This window comes from Pezoporus wallicus, unplaced genomic scaffold (assembly GCF_028554395.1).
Source record: "Pezoporus wallicus isolate ANWC-B61680 ecotype Strahan unplaced genomic scaffold, APGP_CSIRO_Pwel_v1 contig_10769, whole genome shotgun sequence".
Lineage (NCBI taxonomy): Eukaryota > Metazoa > Chordata > Aves > Psittaciformes > Psittacidae > Pezoporus > Pezoporus wallicus.
In genome coordinates, this window is record NW_026635715.1 from 1,787,047 (window position 1) to 1,803,655 (window position 16,609).

Genomic DNA, 16,609 nt, shown 5'->3' on the forward strand with positions numbered 1-16,609 from the left:
TAACTAAAAACCCAACCATAATGAACTTCATAAAATCCCCATTTAAAAGTCTCATACTCAGGCTAAATCTTAGTTGCTGTTCCATGCAAGCTTTCATTTGTAAATCTAACAGATATAAACTGGAGAACCTGATTAACTTGAGGCTTGCTAATTCTCCTCCGATTTCCAGATATAATAACTATTCCATTTCTTTTTGGCATACTCTTAAGCTTTACCCACAGCTGAGCTCAGGACTTCCCCAAACAATGCAAATGACAGATTTACAGATAACACATAGCATCAAGTCTTGCTTTTAATCAGGAGGGCTTCTTATTCTGAGGCTTTCCAGTTTCTATTTTCAGGCGAACATCTAGGTACCTCACAAAGAGGAGCCTGAAATGGAGATGCCAGTGTTCCTCTTGGGGAATAAACCCACGCTTAGCGGTAATAAGCACATTTTGATGTTAAATCTATTAAATCTTGCGTGTGGACAGTCAGATCCAGGACCGACCACCCCAGGTTACTCAGTCAGAACCGGCCACATCCCAAGGAGCTCACTAGTCCACTGAAGCAGCGACAGTAAAAGGAAGCGATCAGTGATTACACACAATTAATAACCCCAAAGCAGGCTGAGGATACTCCGAAGGCGCCTGGGCAGCCCTTTGGAGAGGGAGGGAGGGAGGGCCAGGCCTCGGCCCCCACACACGCACCGATTTGGTCCGGTCCGGTCCGGTCCGGTTCGGTTCGGTTCGGTTCGGTCGGGTCCCCTGTCCACGGCTGTGGTGACCGGAGGAAGCCGCTGCAGAGCCGCGGCCGGAGGGACCGAGCCCGGAGCGGAGCGGAGCCGCCGCCGCCCGCTGAGCCCAGCCCAGCCCAGCCCGGCACCGTCCGCCCCGCGCCCCGCCGCCGCCCCGCTGCTCCCGCCCCGCCATGGCGGACAAGGAAGGTAGGACTCAAGGCACGGTGTAGGCCTCGCGGCGCGGCCTGCTCCGTGAGGCGCGGTTGGGGGGGGGGTCTCCCCTCACGGTCCCCACAAGGGCCACCGGGTTGAGGGGAGCGGGGCCGGTGCCCATCGGTCTCCCCCGGGCCCCTCCGGCATGGTTGGGCCGCGCGGGGGTGGCCTGGGAGAGGGCCCTGCCCGAAGCAGGGTTTCTCCGCCCGCCCCCTTTCGATCCGTTCGTGTCGCACCGGGGGCAGTTTGTGTTCTCCGAGCCCGGTCTGAGCGGGGAGGGCCGCCGGTGTAGTGCAGACAAAGCGGGGGGGGGGGGGGGTCACTGGGTGGGAGGCTGCTGCGCGCTCCTCTGGCTGGTGGCAGATGGTGAGAGAAATAGGGCAGCAGAAGGAGCTTTGGGAAATGGGGTTTGGGAGCCGAACCGGTCGGTTCCCTGCCCTCCTGCATTTACACATCGCAGTTCCGGTTTCTGTCTCCTCCTGTGCGCCGAGGTTCAGAATTTTATTAGGCTGAGCTGATGAAATTTGGCATCGTTCATGTCGGTTCCCAGCCTCACAGCTAGGAACAAGGACTGGCATGTGCAGCAGGGGGGGTTGAATCATCTGCGAGTATATATTGCACAGTTATCGGGGAAAATAGTGGAACATAACGCTCCAATAGAGTAGAAAACAGCAAACCAGAGTGTGATGCAGTTGGCTCTGTGATCAATTGCCCGCTCACGGGTAATGTGCATAAAGGCTAATCTGAGGCATTATTCTTTTACTAAACCTTTAGCAGCCTTTGATGATGCGGTGGAAGAACGTGTGATCAATGAGGAGTATAAAATATGGAAAAAGAATACCCCTTTCTTGTATGATTTGGTAATGACCCATGCTCTGGAGTGGCCCAGCTTGACTGCGCAGTGGCTGCCCGATGTAACCAGGTAAACTCAGCCTTTTTCTCCTTTTTAAAGCAGAATCAGTAGTAAATCTAGGTTCAATTTTTGTGAAAGTAAAACTGTTCCTTTCTGCCTTAATCTCTTTTTGTGTCCTTGCCTTGCCAACAAGATGAGGACTGCGAACAAGAGAAAGAGATTTAGGGAAATGTTTTCTGTGTTTCATGCACTGGATTTCTGTGGTTTCCTTCTGGCAGTTTCACCCTTTAATAAGCAAAAACTTCCTAAACCCCATAACTAGATCTAATTTCTGTATAGCCACCATTTTGACCTGAGCTTCCATAATAATGTTCTTGCAGTGAGCATTCTGCCCCCTCAGTGTTGTGCTCAGGAGGAGCTGCTAAAGTCTCAGGGGAAGGAATGCTGCTCTATCAGTGTTGTGCTGTAGGAATTTTAGGTTAAGATCTTGAATTCCATTAAGTGATTCCAGTATCTGAAGGGGGGGCTATGCTGGGCATGGACTGTTCATTAGGGGCTGTAGTGACAGGACAAGGGGTAACAGGTTAAAATTGAAACAGGGGAAGTTTAGATTGGATCTAAGGAAGAAGTTCTTTACTGTTAGGGTGCTGAGGCACTGGAATGGGTTGCCCAGGGAAGTTGTGAATGCTCCATCCCTGGCAGTGTTCAAGGCCAGGTTGGACAGAGCCTTGGGTGACCTGGTTTAGTGTGAGGTGTCCCTGCCCATGGCAGGGGGGTTGGAACTGGATGATCTTAAGGTCCTTTCCAACCCAAACTATTCTTGATTTCCTCTGGAAGAAGTGACTTTGGAGCAGAATAGTGCTAACTTTAAAGACTGTTATTAGTCAAACCCTGTTGTAATCAGCTCAGTGTTTCTCTAACTCCCCTTTTGCTCTTCATGTAATTCTTCCCTTGCAGACCTGAAGGCAAAGATTTCAGCATTCACCGACTGGTCCTTGGGACCCACACTTCAGATGAGCAAAATCACCTGGTGATAGCCAGTGTGCAGCTGCCTAACGATGATGCACAGTTTGATGCTTCACACTATGATAGTGAGAAAGGAGGTAAAGGACCCAAGATTTGAGCGTATTTGTCTTTTCTTAAAGTTCAGGCAGCCAAGTTCAGAGTTTACGTCTAAACTAACCCATTTATTTCTAAGTGGTACCTGACTTTCAGTCAAAAAACCATAATATTTGTCCATTATATAATGTCTTAATAATGATGAAGAAGGAAGGTGGCAGGCTTATTGCAGAAGTGTGCATGTGGGGGAAAACCTCACCCCTCCCTGTTTCTCACCACAGATTGACACTGAATTTCATGGAGTGCTGCTGCTTGGTATTTTTGTTACCATTTTTGCATTACAGACACGCTTCAAGTGAGAAAGTCGCTCCTGTAAAAGAATATTTTCTTTCAGAGGGGGATAGCATTTCACATGTTCTGCTCTTGTCTGGATTCTGCTGCCTGCTGGCTGTGCCAGCCTCTCTTGAATAAAAGGTTGCTGTGTTTTGTTTGGTATGGCAGACTTGAATTTGATGCTTTCTGTGGGCTTAGTTGGCTGTCAGCATCACTGCAAGCTCACCATCTCTCATGTTTACTTGGTTGAATCAGTCTTTCTGCTTGGTAAAAGTCGTTAGTGATCCAATGTTTGCTCTTTTTGCTGGAAGTCTGGATTATTGCAGTTGATATTGCCAGGGTTTTGCTGTGCAGTTCTCTGGAATACTGAATTACTGGCACTAAGTAATACTGAATTACTTAGAAAGATAAGGCAGCTTTAGCAAGCCCTGTTCCAGTCCCAGTTCTTACAATGTGGTGCAACGCTTTGTTTTTAGCAGAACTTTGTCTATTCTGAAATGCTGATTTGTGTTATATTTGAAGGGGAATTAACAGAACATCTGTTTCAAATTTACAACACATCTTCATTACAGATTAGAGTTTTGGGCAGAAGACATTTGGGGCTTGTGGTGTTAAGGTCGAAAGAGTAGAATATTCTCAGGAAAAAAGGGGCTTTGACTTAGTAAAAGTCCTGATATTTTGATGTTGCAAATAGAGACATTTAAAACAACATCCAATTGAAAATGGGGTTCTGCCTGTTAGAGCCGTTCGTTCAAAATAGGTACTTGGTAGTACCAGTGATTGAGTCGTGGATGTTTGTCTTGGTCTGAAACTGGCTTCTTATTTGCAACTCCTGAATTATTCTTCCAGAGTTTGGGGGCTTCGGATCAGTCAGTGGAAAAATCGAAATTGAAATCAAGATAAACCACGAGGGAGAAGTGAACAGAGCACGTTACATGCCACAGAACCCATGCATCATCGCCACGAAGACTCCATCCAGTGATGTCCTTGTCTTTGATTACACCAAACACCCTTCTAAACCAGGTGTCTGCTTCTTTGTTATGCCTGTGCTTCAGAGTTCAGCCAGCCCTTCTTTAAGCATGGTTGATGTAGTGAAAAAGAGGTTCTTTGACTCCTCTGTAGATACTGTAGCTCTAATTTAGACTGGACTGACTGCTTCTGGACCATCCAGCCGCACGCACACACACAAAAAGGCAGCAGTGTGCTTTTATTAAACTAAGAAGACAAACTGAGTTGTCTCAGTGTATTCTGTTTTAATGAGGTGATTTTTCAGCCAGAGAAAATGCTCAAAAGGGAGAGAGAGGGATCCTGTTGAAAATATCAAAGCAAAGATCAGTAAAGCATGGTGAAGCTCAATGGTTGGTATTCCAGGATGTGCTGGGAATGATACTAGGCACTAGAGTTTTTACATTGCCTCTTTACAGACCCTTCTGGAGAGTGTAACCCTGATCTGCGTCTTCGTGGACACCAGAAGGAAGGTTATGGGCTGTCATGGAACCCAAACCTGAGCGGGCATTTGCTTAGTGCTTCTGATGATCATGTGAGTACTTCATATAGAGTTGGGGTACAACCTGCACCAAGTGTTCCTTGGAAAAGGTCAAAACTGGTGCAGTTTTTGAGGGGGAGGAGGTGAGGAGAGTGTCTCCTTCAAAGGTAAGTTGTTTTAACTGGTTTTTATGTGTTTTAAAGACCATTTGCTTGTGGGATATTAGTGCTGTTCCAAAGGAAGGCAAAGTGGTGGATGCAAAGACCATCTTCACAGGGCATACAGCAGTAGTGGAAGATGTATCTTGGCACCTGCTCCATGAATCTCTTTTTGGATCTGTTGCTGATGATCAGAAGCTCATGATGTAAGTGGGGTAGTGTCTTCAGAAACCGAGTCCTGTCCCTCTTGCTTTCCTATCTGCTCCTCAGTAAAATGGGATATAAATCTTTGTTTCAGTTCCATGTTTTTTCCTTTTACAGTTGGGATACTCGGTCAAACAACACCTCCAAACCTAGTCATTCAGTGGATGCTCACACAGCTGAAGTCAACTGCCTCTCTTTCAATCCCTACAGTGAGTTTATCCTGGCTACAGGATCAGCTGATAAGGTACATCTACCTTGAACTTGGGGCATGGTTAGCTTCTGGTGGCTGAGTGGTCACATCAATGAAAAATGGCTTTCTCCTTTTTTTTCTAGACTGTTGCTTTATGGGACTTGAGGAACTTGAAACTGAAACTGCACTCGTTTGAATCACACAAAGATGAAATATTTCAGGTATAGCAACATGTCTTTGTCTTTTATGCACATAGTTCTGGTTAGCTGTCTGCAAAAATGAAAACCATGTTTTTCCACTCCATGTTCTTATTAAATGCACTTCAACCCTCTTACATTCTTCTTATCTGCTTATAATTTTGTGGCTTGTTGTGGAGCTGGATAGTGCTTTCTGGGGGGCTGATAGCTCCAGTACAAGTTAAGAGTGCCCAGCAGGCCAGGGGCAGAACGTAACAAGGAGCTGGTGTAGAGCTTTAACCACCCAGCAGGGTGAAATGCTAGCAGCACTGAGTAGATGTGAATTATTCATGGCAGCGGATTGAAGCAGGGAGGCACAATGAAATGGCTGCAGTGTTTTCAGCTGCTCAGCTTGGTCCTGTTGGAAGGCTTTAGCCAGACCCGTTCAAGGGGATCACTGGAACATTCTGTGACAGTGAACAATTGCTAATTTTGCTGGTGTAAATATAGAATGTTAGCATCATAGGTAGCACATGCAGGGCAGATACAGTATTTCCATTTCATGCCTTACTCGGAAGAGAAATATGCAGAGATTTTTTTGTAGAAGGATTACTAGTTAATCCTAGTAGTTACCCCTAAATAAAATTACACATGGAATCCTGAAATGTGGGGTTAGCGTGCGGAATGAGGTGTTCTCTTCTAATCCTGTGATCCTATTAACTGCTATGTTTTGGAGAGATTTAGCTCTAGCAGAAGGACTAAATGTGAGGTTTTGGGCAGTTCAGCTTAATAACTGATTTCTTTTCATGTGTAAACTGTACCTTCTACTTGAGGAATCTGTAGTTTATATTTGTGCAGTCCTCACTAAGGTAAGGGACAGCTCCTGCCCTTGAGAGTTGTTTGCACTTTGTAATACGTGGCCTGTGTTAGAGGAAAGGTTAATGTGGTACCTTTTTGATGCTCAAATGCCTTGTCATTGTATGAATGTTCACAAACCTGTGTTAGAGTGTTATTATTGGACATATTATCAATTGGAATTCTCACAGATCATTCATGGTGCAAAACACAGTGGTGTTAGTTGTGAATGTCTGTCATGTTACAGCTTCTCCAAACTAACTTCCTTTCTAAATTCATCCTTGCCTGTAGGTTCAGTGGTCTCCCCATAATGAAACTATCCTGGCCTCCAGTGGCACTGACCGTAGACTAAACGTCTGGGATTTGAGGTAAATCCCAAACTGCTCGTGTTGTCCTGACAAGGTGATATTAGGAACTGCATCACACTGCAAAAGCTGAACAACCAACCCCTCAACTTTCCATTTTCCTCTCTTTTTAAACAGTAAAATTGGAGAAGAGCAATCCCCTGAAGATGCTGAGGATGGTCCCCCAGAGCTGTTGGCAAGTCTTTTGAATCTCACTATCTTGATCTATTACTCATCTTTGCAATGGAGATTTGAAAACATTCCCTGTTTTTTTTTCTATCCCCAATGCTAGTTTATCCATGGTGGTCACACTGCAAAGATCTCTGACTTCTCCTGGAATCCCAATGAGCCCTGGGTAATTTGTTCTGTATCAGAAGATAATATCATGCAAGTCTGGCAGATGGTAAGTTGTTTGGGAAGGGGCAGGTGAGAGATGCTGTTTTGCTGCCTGGATTTCAGCATCCCTGGTTTTGTTTACAGTTCTTGGAATTACTCAGTAGCACTGCATGAATCTCAAAGGGACAGTGAAATCCACTTTAGGTTTGGCTGAAACAATGGTTTACAGATACTTAGAAGTTGGTTTTTTTAATCTATAACTGATTTCACAGGGGCTTTGTTCATACAGTTCTTGTGGAAGATGCTGCTGCTAAGTGGAAGACCTCATAATGTACAGGAAATAGTCTGTTTGTTGAAGTAAATCTTACAATGATTTAACAAGGCAGATTTCCACAAGCTACAGTAACTTACAGGGGGCTTAGGAAATGTTTTGGAGATGTGGCTGTTCTGAAAAGGATCATTTGTTTTACTTCTGTAATGTAAATGGCCTTGAGGGACCAGGGATGGGTGATACCTGCAGGTGAAAAGCTGCCAGTTTTTGAACAGTTCTAGCAGATGGAATCCCATTTGCTGCGGTGGGAAATGCTTCTCCAGTTCCTCCATCTCTTGTCTTGCAGGCGGAGAACATCTATAATGATGAAGACCCCGAAGGAAGCGTGGATCCAGAAGGTCAAGGATCCTAGATCACAACCTTTTTCCTCTTTCTAGTCTTCTTCCTTCTCTTCCCTTTCAACCCTGATATTGACTTAACACTGGTTTTGAGACACACATAGACTTTGTGTTCAGCCATCCTTCTGTAGATACCATCAACAGGCTTTTTAACCCAGACAGTGAGTACCCCGTGAGGGCTTAGCCCAGTGCAGCAGCCACCATGCTGTAGCTCCTCAGCCATATTCCTCTTGCACATAGGGCTGGCTGTCCCATTTTCACTGCCTTCATCACACAGAGCAGAGTTGGGTTTTGTTCCTTTTGTCTTTAGCTTGCTTCAGCTGCAGACTTTTGTCTCATTTGAAAGGTTAAATCAGTAGAGCTACTAGAGTGTGCTTGAGCCAATGGAGATGATACAAGAGTTAATCCACTGGCAGGTCAGAGTGTGGAAGGTGTCATCCTCTTCAGTACAACTCTGAAGTCTTGGGATTCCTTTAATCTGTACCTTGTGGATTTTTCTGCCTCTGCAGATACAGGCTTGCAGATTCTGACGTGAAGTTAAATTTCTTCCTGTATCTTTTGGTCTCTACTGATAATTCTGGGTTTTTCATTCCTTCCTTCCTTTCCCTTTTCTCCCATCTGCTGGGTGACAGCGGTTTGCATTCCTTAGCTATTCCTGCAGAGCATCATTCACCTTCCCATGTATTTTGCTCTATTGTGTGTTTCTTGAGCTGTGTTTTCACATCTATTTCTTTCCTTTCTGTGAAATGGTTTTCAAGACTTGGGGCCCCCAGGTTGTAAAGGTGTCTGTTTATACCAGCTGATGTATCACAGATGGCATGCCCGGTAACCTCCAACACCATTGGTAGCTGGTATGTGTAAAGCAAATCAAACGTGGGTGAGCTACTTGTTTTAGGAGTTTAGTCCTTGACCACTAGTTTCTGCACATCTTCACTAGGGTGTCCTGTTCCACCAGCAGCCTGTTACTCTCCATGCTCCTCATGACTAACTGCGTGTAAGTGCTTCAGATGGAATAAATTTTTTCTACGTAAGTGCTGTGGAGCTTTGGGCTGATGTTTTTGTTGTGCTGATGTTTTCCTTCTGCCTTAAACTCCCTTTGTGGAGAGGAAAACGCACCTCTCTTCAGAAAGCAGAGTGTGAGCTTTGCCCGTGGGTGTGTGTCCTGGGGGACGGGGGCTGGGACAGACATCCCTGTGTTTGTACCATGTGGATGCTTCTGCCCCTCTTGTTTCCACTGCTTTCTGTGTGAAATGAGAACTTAATACCCACAAGTTGCCACTGTACTGAGGTGTTGCTTTCACCTGGAGAGTGCTGCTGCCTGGATTTTGGGCCTTGCCCCAGAAGGATGGGGTTTTGTTAGTCTGCAGCCTGAATAGTTTGATAAAAGGATCCTGGTTTGACACAGCCTATTTTCTCATTGAGATACACCTTTGACAATTAAAGTATCCTTAAACTCTGACCTTTATTTTCAGTGTGAGACTTTATATAAAGTGGGAACCTATTGTCCACAAACTCGTTTCTGTGGCCCGTGGTGGAGCATGTCCCAGTACAGCAAAGGCCCTTGAAATACAAAAGAAAACCCTGTTAAAAGCATAAAGCTTCCCTTTCCCTTGCCTGTAAACTTTAAAACTCCACTCTGTAACACTGGCTCCCAGAACACTGCTTCCTGGGCAGGCTCATACACTCCACCCCTGCCCCAAGACGTGTTTTCCCAAACACAGCACAGCATACATCTGTTAGTCTTCATCTGTGTCCACAGTTCAGTGCAAGTATTTGCTCAGCAGTTTTTACTACTCGATCACCAGCAGCACCTTGAGAAATACACACAAGTGATTGTCCAGTATTCCTGACTTCAGGCAGCTCCTGGGCCTCGGGTAGGGTAAGCAGCAAGAGGAGATGTCCCCTGCAGATCCGTCTGTCCCTTACTCCTGCTACAGAGAGGGAAAAATCCATCATTCTTGACAATCCTGGTCTGTTTTGTCTTCTGATTTGCAAAGGTGGCCGTAGATTTCTAAGCAGCTCCTGTAGGGGTAGAAAGTCAGTTCAGGGACCTGAATGTTCATGGGAGTTACCCATGGAGAAAACAGGGAAAGGGGACATGCTATTTCTGAAAACCATTATTTCTCTTCACAGTATGAAAGAACTAACTGGGAAACACTCAAACTGGCTCAGTAATCTGGTCTGGTGAGTGTCTGGATCCAGCCTGGCCCTTCCAGAGCCCTTGGCAAACACCCCAGCTGTAACAGGGAATGTAATTTTTAATGGGATCCATGGGAAGGGGCAGCTCAGAGCTGTGAGGTCCCTCCTGCTGCAAATGTGACACTTACTGAGGTGTCCTGATACATGAGGAGCTTCCAGGGATGGCAATTTGTGTGGGAAGAGACTGGGCTGCTGCACCCAGGCTCAAGTGCTAGTCTGGGCTTTAGGTCTCGGATTTGGAAGGACCCTGAGCAGCACAGACAGGGTCTTTTTTCCCCTTTCCTTTTCCCTTTCCTTGTGTTGGGATCTGGGCTGAATTTTTAACACAGTCCCTCTCCTTAATCCATCTTGGAATGGCTGGTGCCATGCCAGGCTGACATGGAGGTCTCTTCACCTGTCCTTGTCACGCTAAAGTCTTACCTAGATAAAACCAATCTTATCGGTGGTAGGGAATGTGCAGAGCTTGCGTGAGGAGGGTTGGGTGGAGAAGGGGAGTAAAGGATGCTGAAGTGAGAGTGAAGCTGCAGAGGATGAAGTGTGTACAGCTGGGGCTGCAGTAACACACAGCAAAGTCTGGTGAGTGAAACAGTCCCCAAACTTAGGGCCATTTTCTTCATCCCGTGTGCTGAAGACCTGATGAAACCAGAAGACAGTTCTCTCTCAAGGGAAAGCATCCACAAGAGCTTCCCAAACCTAAACCTCAGCTCCTGCCCACATATTCCAAAGGAAACCAGCTTCTGGGAAGGCAACCTCCACTGCCCCTGTGCCCAGGAACTTCCAGCAACTCCCTATTTGCTGTTGGGCAGAGGAGCTGCAGTTCCCATTGGGCTGCCCCACCAGGCCCTTTGCTCACACGTGTCCAGGAACCAGACCAAGAGCTGGTGGTGTCTGAAAGCTCTGTGACCACCAGCAGCCTCTTCACCACCATCCTCCTCCTCCTCCCAGCCCCTCTGCACCACTGGGATGAGACACAAACGCACTTGTAGATGGAGAGCTCCTGGTGGAGGCTGGTCCTCAGCTCCTCCAGCTCCTGGTTCTTGCGCTGCTGGAGCTGGACTCCGTTCTTCAGCTCCTTCAACCTGTCCTCCAGCTCCTCGACCTGTTCCTGGCGAGGAAGAGCACGAGAGTGGATTAGCTGGGCTAGGAAGGCTGTCCTTGCCTGCATTCCCACTGTGGGACCTGCCTGCCCATGGTTTAAAGACATCTGTAAAACCACCTTGGTTTGTTACGAAGGTAAGAGCTTGGACTGGGCTGGGATGTGCTGGGTCCTTCAGCTTCTCTCAGCTGGTTGGTTTTGTCCCCTCAGCTGCTCTGGGTGTGTTTGGAGAAGCTGCCAGAACCCATGGGTCAGGGGAAGACAAACAAGGCATGTGGGAGCATGGAAGAGTGGAGCCACATCAGGGGTGCCCGGAAGTCCTGTCCTCCAAGGGAGGGCGGCCCCTGAAACCCAAGGCGAGCAGTGTGATGGGTGACCTGGTCCCCAGCCCAGCAAGGAGGAGGTGCCATGGAGAGGGAATGTTGGCTTCCAGAAGCTGCTCAGAGCCAGGCTGGGAAGGAGGCAGCGGATCCAAGCTGAGAACAGGGAGTGTTGAAAAGGAGGAGATTAATTGTGGAGCCTCTTTGCCAAATGTGCTCTTAGAGATATTGAATTGCCTCATCCCTCAGGACAAGGTGCAGGGGGGGAGGCTGGGTGCAGCCAGAAATAACCCTCCAGGGAAGCAGCCTGGCCCCTGGGCTGCCGGTGCAGGAGGTGGGACCCTTCCTGGTGGTGGGAAGGGCAGGATCTGCCTTTTGGAAGTAAAACTGACTTCCCCGAGAGCCTGAGCTCAGCCCTGCACAAGTGGGGAGCGTGGGGTGCCTGTGCTCAGCTCTGGGAAGGAGCCCCCCATCCTTCTGCCGCATCCCTGCTCACTGGGGCCATTTCCAAGGGGCAGCTCAAACCCAAGTGGGAATAGCATCGGGAGAACTCTTTCCTGGCAGCTCATCGGGTGAAGCCTCAGCACTTTCCCACCACATCCCTCTTGGCAGGGGATGCTTTTGACCTCAACCAACAGGAGATATCCCATCTCCTTACCCTCCCCATCCACCCCTTGAAGCACCCCCTTCATCACCCACACATCGCTGGGTGCAAAGAACACCCCCTCCTCTCTGACCCACATGCAAGGGATGCTCAGCCGCGTACCCGGTACTGCCCGACCTCTTCATCCCTCTTCTGCTTGGCAAGGACGATCTGCTCCTCCAGGCTCCGGTTCTGCAGCCGCAGCTGGTTCACCTCCCCCTGCAAGGGCCGCAGGGCTTCCTTCATCCCCTGCAGCTCCCCTTGCACCTCCTGCAGCGCCTTGGCACCCGCCTCGCGCCTCTCCAGCAGCCGCAGCAGTTGGGGCTCATAGTGCTCCTCCAGTCCCCGCCGGCTCTCGGCCACGAAGCTCTCGAACTCCATGGAGAGCCGGCGGCTCTCCTGCAGGTACAGGTTATCCTGGCGGCACGGGGGAGCCTCCAGTCGCTGCCTCAAAGCCTCCTTCTCCTTCTCGCAGGTCTCCTTCAGCTGGGAGAGCTCCCCGGAGAGCTGCCCCGCCTGGGTCTCCAGCTCGCCCCGGTAAGCGGCGTGCTGGGAGAGGTCGTGCCGCCGGCTCTCCAGCTGGTACTGGCAAGCCACGCACTCCTTGGTCACCTTGAAGAGCTTCTGCTTGATCTGACGGATCTCATCCTTCAGGTTGTCCCGCTCCAGCTCCACCTTGGCCAGCAGCCGGCACGCAGCCTGGATCTCCTCATGGGCATGGCGGATCTCCTGCAGCGCCGGCTCCCGGAGCTGCCCCAGCTCTGCGATCAGGCTGTCCCTCTCCTGCTCCAGCTGCTCCACGGCTTCGATGCACTCCTGGAAGTAGTCCCCCAGCTCTTCCAGGGTCAGGCACTTCTGCTCCGTGCCCTCTGCCCCCTCTGCATCCATGTCCAGCGGGATCCCAGCCCCGTCTGTGTCCACGTCAGCTGGGATCCCTGCCCTGTCTGTGTCCATGTACAGCGGGATCCCTAATCTATCTGCATCCACGTCCAGAAGGATTCCTGCCCCATCCACGTCCAGCGGGATCCCTGCTTCATCCACATCCAGCGGGATCTCTGCTCCATCTGCATCTATATCCAGTGGGATCCCTGTCCCACCTGCGTTCACATCTAGCAGGATCCCTGTCTCATCCACATCCAGTGGGACCCCTGCTTTATCTGCATCCACGTCCAGCGGGATTCCTGCCACATCCACGTCCAATGGGATCCTGGTCTCAGCTGCATCCTGGTCCAGCTGGGGCACGTTTGTCTCCAAGTCAGCATTCCCACCATCTGTTTGGAGGTCCTGGCAGGCATCGGGGCTGTCCCCAGGCTGGGGCATCAGCCCCAGACCCACTGCAGAGTCCAATGGGCTGTGTGCAGGGTCCGGGTTCAGAGCAGCTCCTGCTGTGGGTGCTCCAGCTTCATCCAGTCGTGGCTCTGAAGGGAGCTTGGGCTCTGCCATCAGGTCCCTGGGAGGGAGAGGAGAGGTGAACCAGAGCAGTGACAGTAATAGGTCTCAGCCCTTCCTCTCCACCTGGTGAGATGTGGGTGCCCCTGTCACCCCTAGGCTGTGTCAATGAGGCTGTGCTGTGCTTGCACCCTCAGTGATAGCTTGGACCCAAACTCTGCTTTGGGGTGGCCAAAAACGAGGGAAGAAAACCCTCTTAAAGTGACTGCATGGCGAAGGAGCGAGGGATGCCAGCCTGCACCCCAAACCCAAGAGCTGCTCCGGTGCCAATGGAACTGCCACCGTGTCACAGCCCCAGCAGCACCGGTGTGACTGGCAGGGGGCATTCCCGGTAAAACCTGCCGGGATGGCAGCAGGGTGAGATAACCTCACGGGAAGGGAATGTGCTGCTAAAGCGTAGGCGGGCTCCGAGATGGCTCCGATGGAGTCAAACACCACACACGCAGCGCCTGGGCCAGCGGCTTCTGCAGCAGGAACCGGGCGAGCTCCTCTTTGCAGAGTCATCGACCCTGACATTGTCCCCAGCCCCGGTACCTGCAGCTTCCACCACCAAATACCCACGTCTCCCATCCACCCGGCTGCTATCTGGGGCTGGATGTACAGGACGATCCTCAGGGACCGAGCCGGGGCTTCTCCCGCTGCCTCCAGAAGCCGGGCTCGGCAGGAGGATGCTCTCACCTCCCGGCCCCGCTGCTGAGCTCATGTCTAGTCATTCCCTAAGGAATGAGCGCAGGCTGGCACTCGCAGCAACGGCTTTAAGGAAAGAACTGATTTTCACCGGTACTTTCTCTCCTAATAAGGGAGTTTTCAGCGGTGCTGACACATCCCAGCCCGGGCTCAAGGGCCGGAGAGGGGGCAGTGCCTGGGAAAGGTAGGGAAAGGCTCCGCTTCGGTTTTCCATACCCTGCCCCGCTGCCAGGGCTCATTTCTCAAAGTTCTCAGCCCTGCTTTCACGGGCAGGGTGGGAGCGCAGGGCACGCATCCTGCCTTCCCAGCGGGGTGCAGGCTCGGCCCCACACACCACCCCTCATCCCAGGGCTCCCCAACACTCCTCGGTACCCCAAAGGGGCCGGTCCCCCCCCCCCACTCCAGTCAATTCTGAGGGTGCAGGGATGGAACCTCAGATCCCCCCCGCGTCCCTGCACCGCAGGCACTGGGTCCCACCACCCCCGTCACCCGCACCCATGGGTGAACCCCAGCCCCGTCCCCACTCACCGCTGCTCGCCCCGGGGGGGGGGCTCTTACCTTCCTCCCCTGGAGCCCGGCGCTGCCGGCTCTGCGGTGCACATGGGCTCAGCATGGGGCGGGGGGGGGGGGGCTATTAATAAACGGGGCTGGAAATCAGACTCCCGGAGCAGCCGCTTCTCCCGGCCACCGCCTGCAGCGCCGGGGGCTGCTTCCCTCCGCCCCTGGGAGGAGGAGGAGGAGGAGGAGGAGGAGGAGGAGGGAGGGGAAGGCCAAGCCGTCTGCATCCCCGGCAGAGGCAGCCGCAGGGGCTGGCTGCAGCCAGCCCGCATCCCTAGGGAGCATCCCCCCGTCCCGCTCCGGCTGCTCCCACCCGTGATTTAAAGCGGAGGTTTGCTTTGTGCAACCTCAAACCCTCCCTTCCCCACAGTGTTGGGGGATCCCATCCTGCAAGGGGGCTGCGATGGGGTGCCCCGGTGGGTCCCCCTCTGGGGCTGTGCAGGGTTGTGCCTGTGACACTGGCAGCGGGAAGGGGAAACACAGGAGGATGCAGCACATGGGCACCGAGTGCTGCGGCCTCATCCTGACCAGGAGCGGGGTGCTCCAGGATGCTGTGTGCATTTAAAGCCTATTCATGTATTAAACACCAGTGTCTCAGGGTTCTTTAGATGCCCCAAGTTGGCCCCACCAACAAGCCAGTAGTGGCAGGGCGCAGCCTCTGCTTCCCCTTCCTCCCATAACCCATCCCTGCCTCCCCTTCCTCCTTTGCTTTGGGGATGGAGGAGGTGGTGTATCCTGTGGGCGCACTCCTGAGCACCCTGCAGTGACAATGCCCTCATCCCTGCCCTCACTGCCACCTTCATTGCTCACCACAACTGCTTTCCATAGCGCCCATCCTCATCCTCCCCATTCTGACATCCCAAACCGGCCCTTTGGCTGTTATGTTATTAACCTAAATGTATCTAAACCCCATATTTGAGCTCTATTGGCACGGGTGCCACAGCCTGGGCTCACAGCACAGCCATCCCCCATGGCACCGGAGCCAACCAAACCTACCTTGGCCAAGCCCCAGTCCTGGCGCTGCCACCACGGCTCAGGAAGTCAGCACTCTCCGCTCAGGAAGTCACCAGCTTACGTGCCCCAGCATCGCGCAGCAACACACCCAGAGCTTACAACATCACCCAGTGCCACCCGTCGCCAGTGCCACCAGCGCCACCAGCACCTTGCCCAGCCTGGCTGTGAGATCCGGTTGGAAACGCCTGCGCTTGCCCATCCTCCAGGAGCAGGGCTTTAAAAGGAAAAGGGACATTTGGGTGCGTTTTTTTCCTTCCCTTTTTTTTTTGGATCCTGCTGCTTTTTCCAGCACGACACACCTTCTTGTGCTCCCTTTTTTTTCCATGGAGCGCCTCTATTTGTGCTGAGACTTTTGACTCAATAGGAGAGGAATGCTGTTAATTCCCACAGCTTGTGGGTATAAACATCCAGCCAGCGCTGAAAGCGCCAAGGGGAGAAACCCGTGGGTCCATTGGGTGTGCTGGGACCAACAGACCCTCGGAGGGGGGCGACGGCAGCAGCGCTGCCAAGCCCTGGCTGGGGTTGATGTGATGCGGTGCCAAGGGCAGGGTGGGGATTGAAGCACCTCAGCTGTTCTCAGTAAGAGGATACCGGGGCCCCGGCCCCGCATGGGGCTGTTTTGTGGCTATAACCAAGCAACGGCCGGCTCCGGTGTCACAACCGGACCCCGGAGCGCTCGGCAGAGCCTGGGCACGTGCTGGGTCCGGCCGGCACCGGGAGCCGCCGTCATCCGTGCTCCGGAGCGGACTTTGCCCTGCAAACAGAGCTGGCAGGGAGTCACCGGCAGTGCGGCCGGGGGGGAGGAATGGGAAAGGCAGGGGGGACAGAATGTTCCGGCTGTGGGAATGAATGGCTCCGGGCACTGGCCCACTGCTGGACCCGGGGGCTGTGGGGAGCGAAGAGCAGGTTTGAGTCACTTTGCCTCCACTCCAATGACTTGGTGCTGCCATGCCCTTTCCCAGTGGATCTTTTCCTTCCCATCACACACAGCGGATCTGCCCCAAAGGCAGGGACAGAGCCCGCGCTGTGGCCTCACCGTCCTCCATCAG

General features: G+C 51.7%; 2 protein-coding genes across 2 annotated transcripts; one reads left to right on the top strand and one right to left on the bottom strand.

Annotated features, from left to right (window-relative positions):
* Positions 1 to 876: 876 nt before the first annotated feature.
* RBBP4 (RB binding protein 4, chromatin remodeling factor) lies at positions 877 to 8,625 on the top strand. The gene is made up of 11 exons (XM_057397921.1): positions 877 to 925; positions 1,706 to 1,853; positions 2,742 to 2,887; positions 4,026 to 4,199; positions 4,601 to 4,716; positions 4,866 to 5,026; positions 5,142 to 5,268; positions 5,358 to 5,435; positions 6,537 to 6,613; positions 6,728 to 6,992; positions 7,543 to 8,625. Exons 1-10 carry the CDS (start codon positions 910 to 912, stop codon positions 6,879 to 6,881), a joined length of 1,197 nt encoding a protein of 398 aa, XP_057253904.1. The 5' UTR covers positions 877 to 909; the 3' UTR covers positions 6,882 to 6,992; positions 7,543 to 8,625.
* A 660-nt stretch (positions 8,626 to 9,285) lies between these two features.
* Positions 9,286 to 14,829, bottom strand: SYNC (syncoilin, intermediate filament protein). Its single transcript, XM_057397858.1, has 4 exons — positions 14,547 to 14,829; positions 11,976 to 13,302; positions 10,774 to 10,898; positions 9,286 to 9,616 (listed from the first exon to the last, which is right to left on the bottom strand). Exons 1-4 carry the CDS (start codon positions 14,816 to 14,818, stop codon positions 9,547 to 9,549), a joined length of 1,794 nt encoding a protein of 597 aa, XP_057253841.1. The 5' UTR covers positions 14,819 to 14,829; the 3' UTR covers positions 9,286 to 9,546.
* Positions 14,830 to 16,609: the final 1,780 nt, after the last annotated feature.

Bases quoted from the DNA above. Each gene is read 5' to 3' on its own strand.
- RBBP4 (XM_057397921.1), top strand. The intron at 5,027-5,141 runs GTAAGTGGGGTA...TTCCTTTTACAG, and splicing joins GATGATCAGAAGCTCATGAT to TTGGGATACTCGGTCAAACA. The intron at 5,436-6,536 runs GTATAGCAACAT...CCTTGCCTGTAG, and splicing joins ACAAAGATGAAATATTTCAG to GTTCAGTGGTCTCCCCATAA.
- SYNC (XM_057397858.1), bottom strand. From the start codon at position 14,818: ATGCGGGCTGGCTGCAGCCAGCCCCTGCGGCTGCCTCTGCCGGGGATG. The intron at 13,303-14,546 runs GTAAGAGCCCCC...TCTCCCTCCCAG, and splicing joins CCGGGCTCCAGGGGAGGAAG to GGACCTGATGGCAGAGCCCA. The intron at 9,617-10,773 runs GTGCGTTTGTGT...CTACCCCTACAG, and splicing joins CAGGAGCTCTCCATCTACAA to GAGCTGCTTAGAAATCTACG.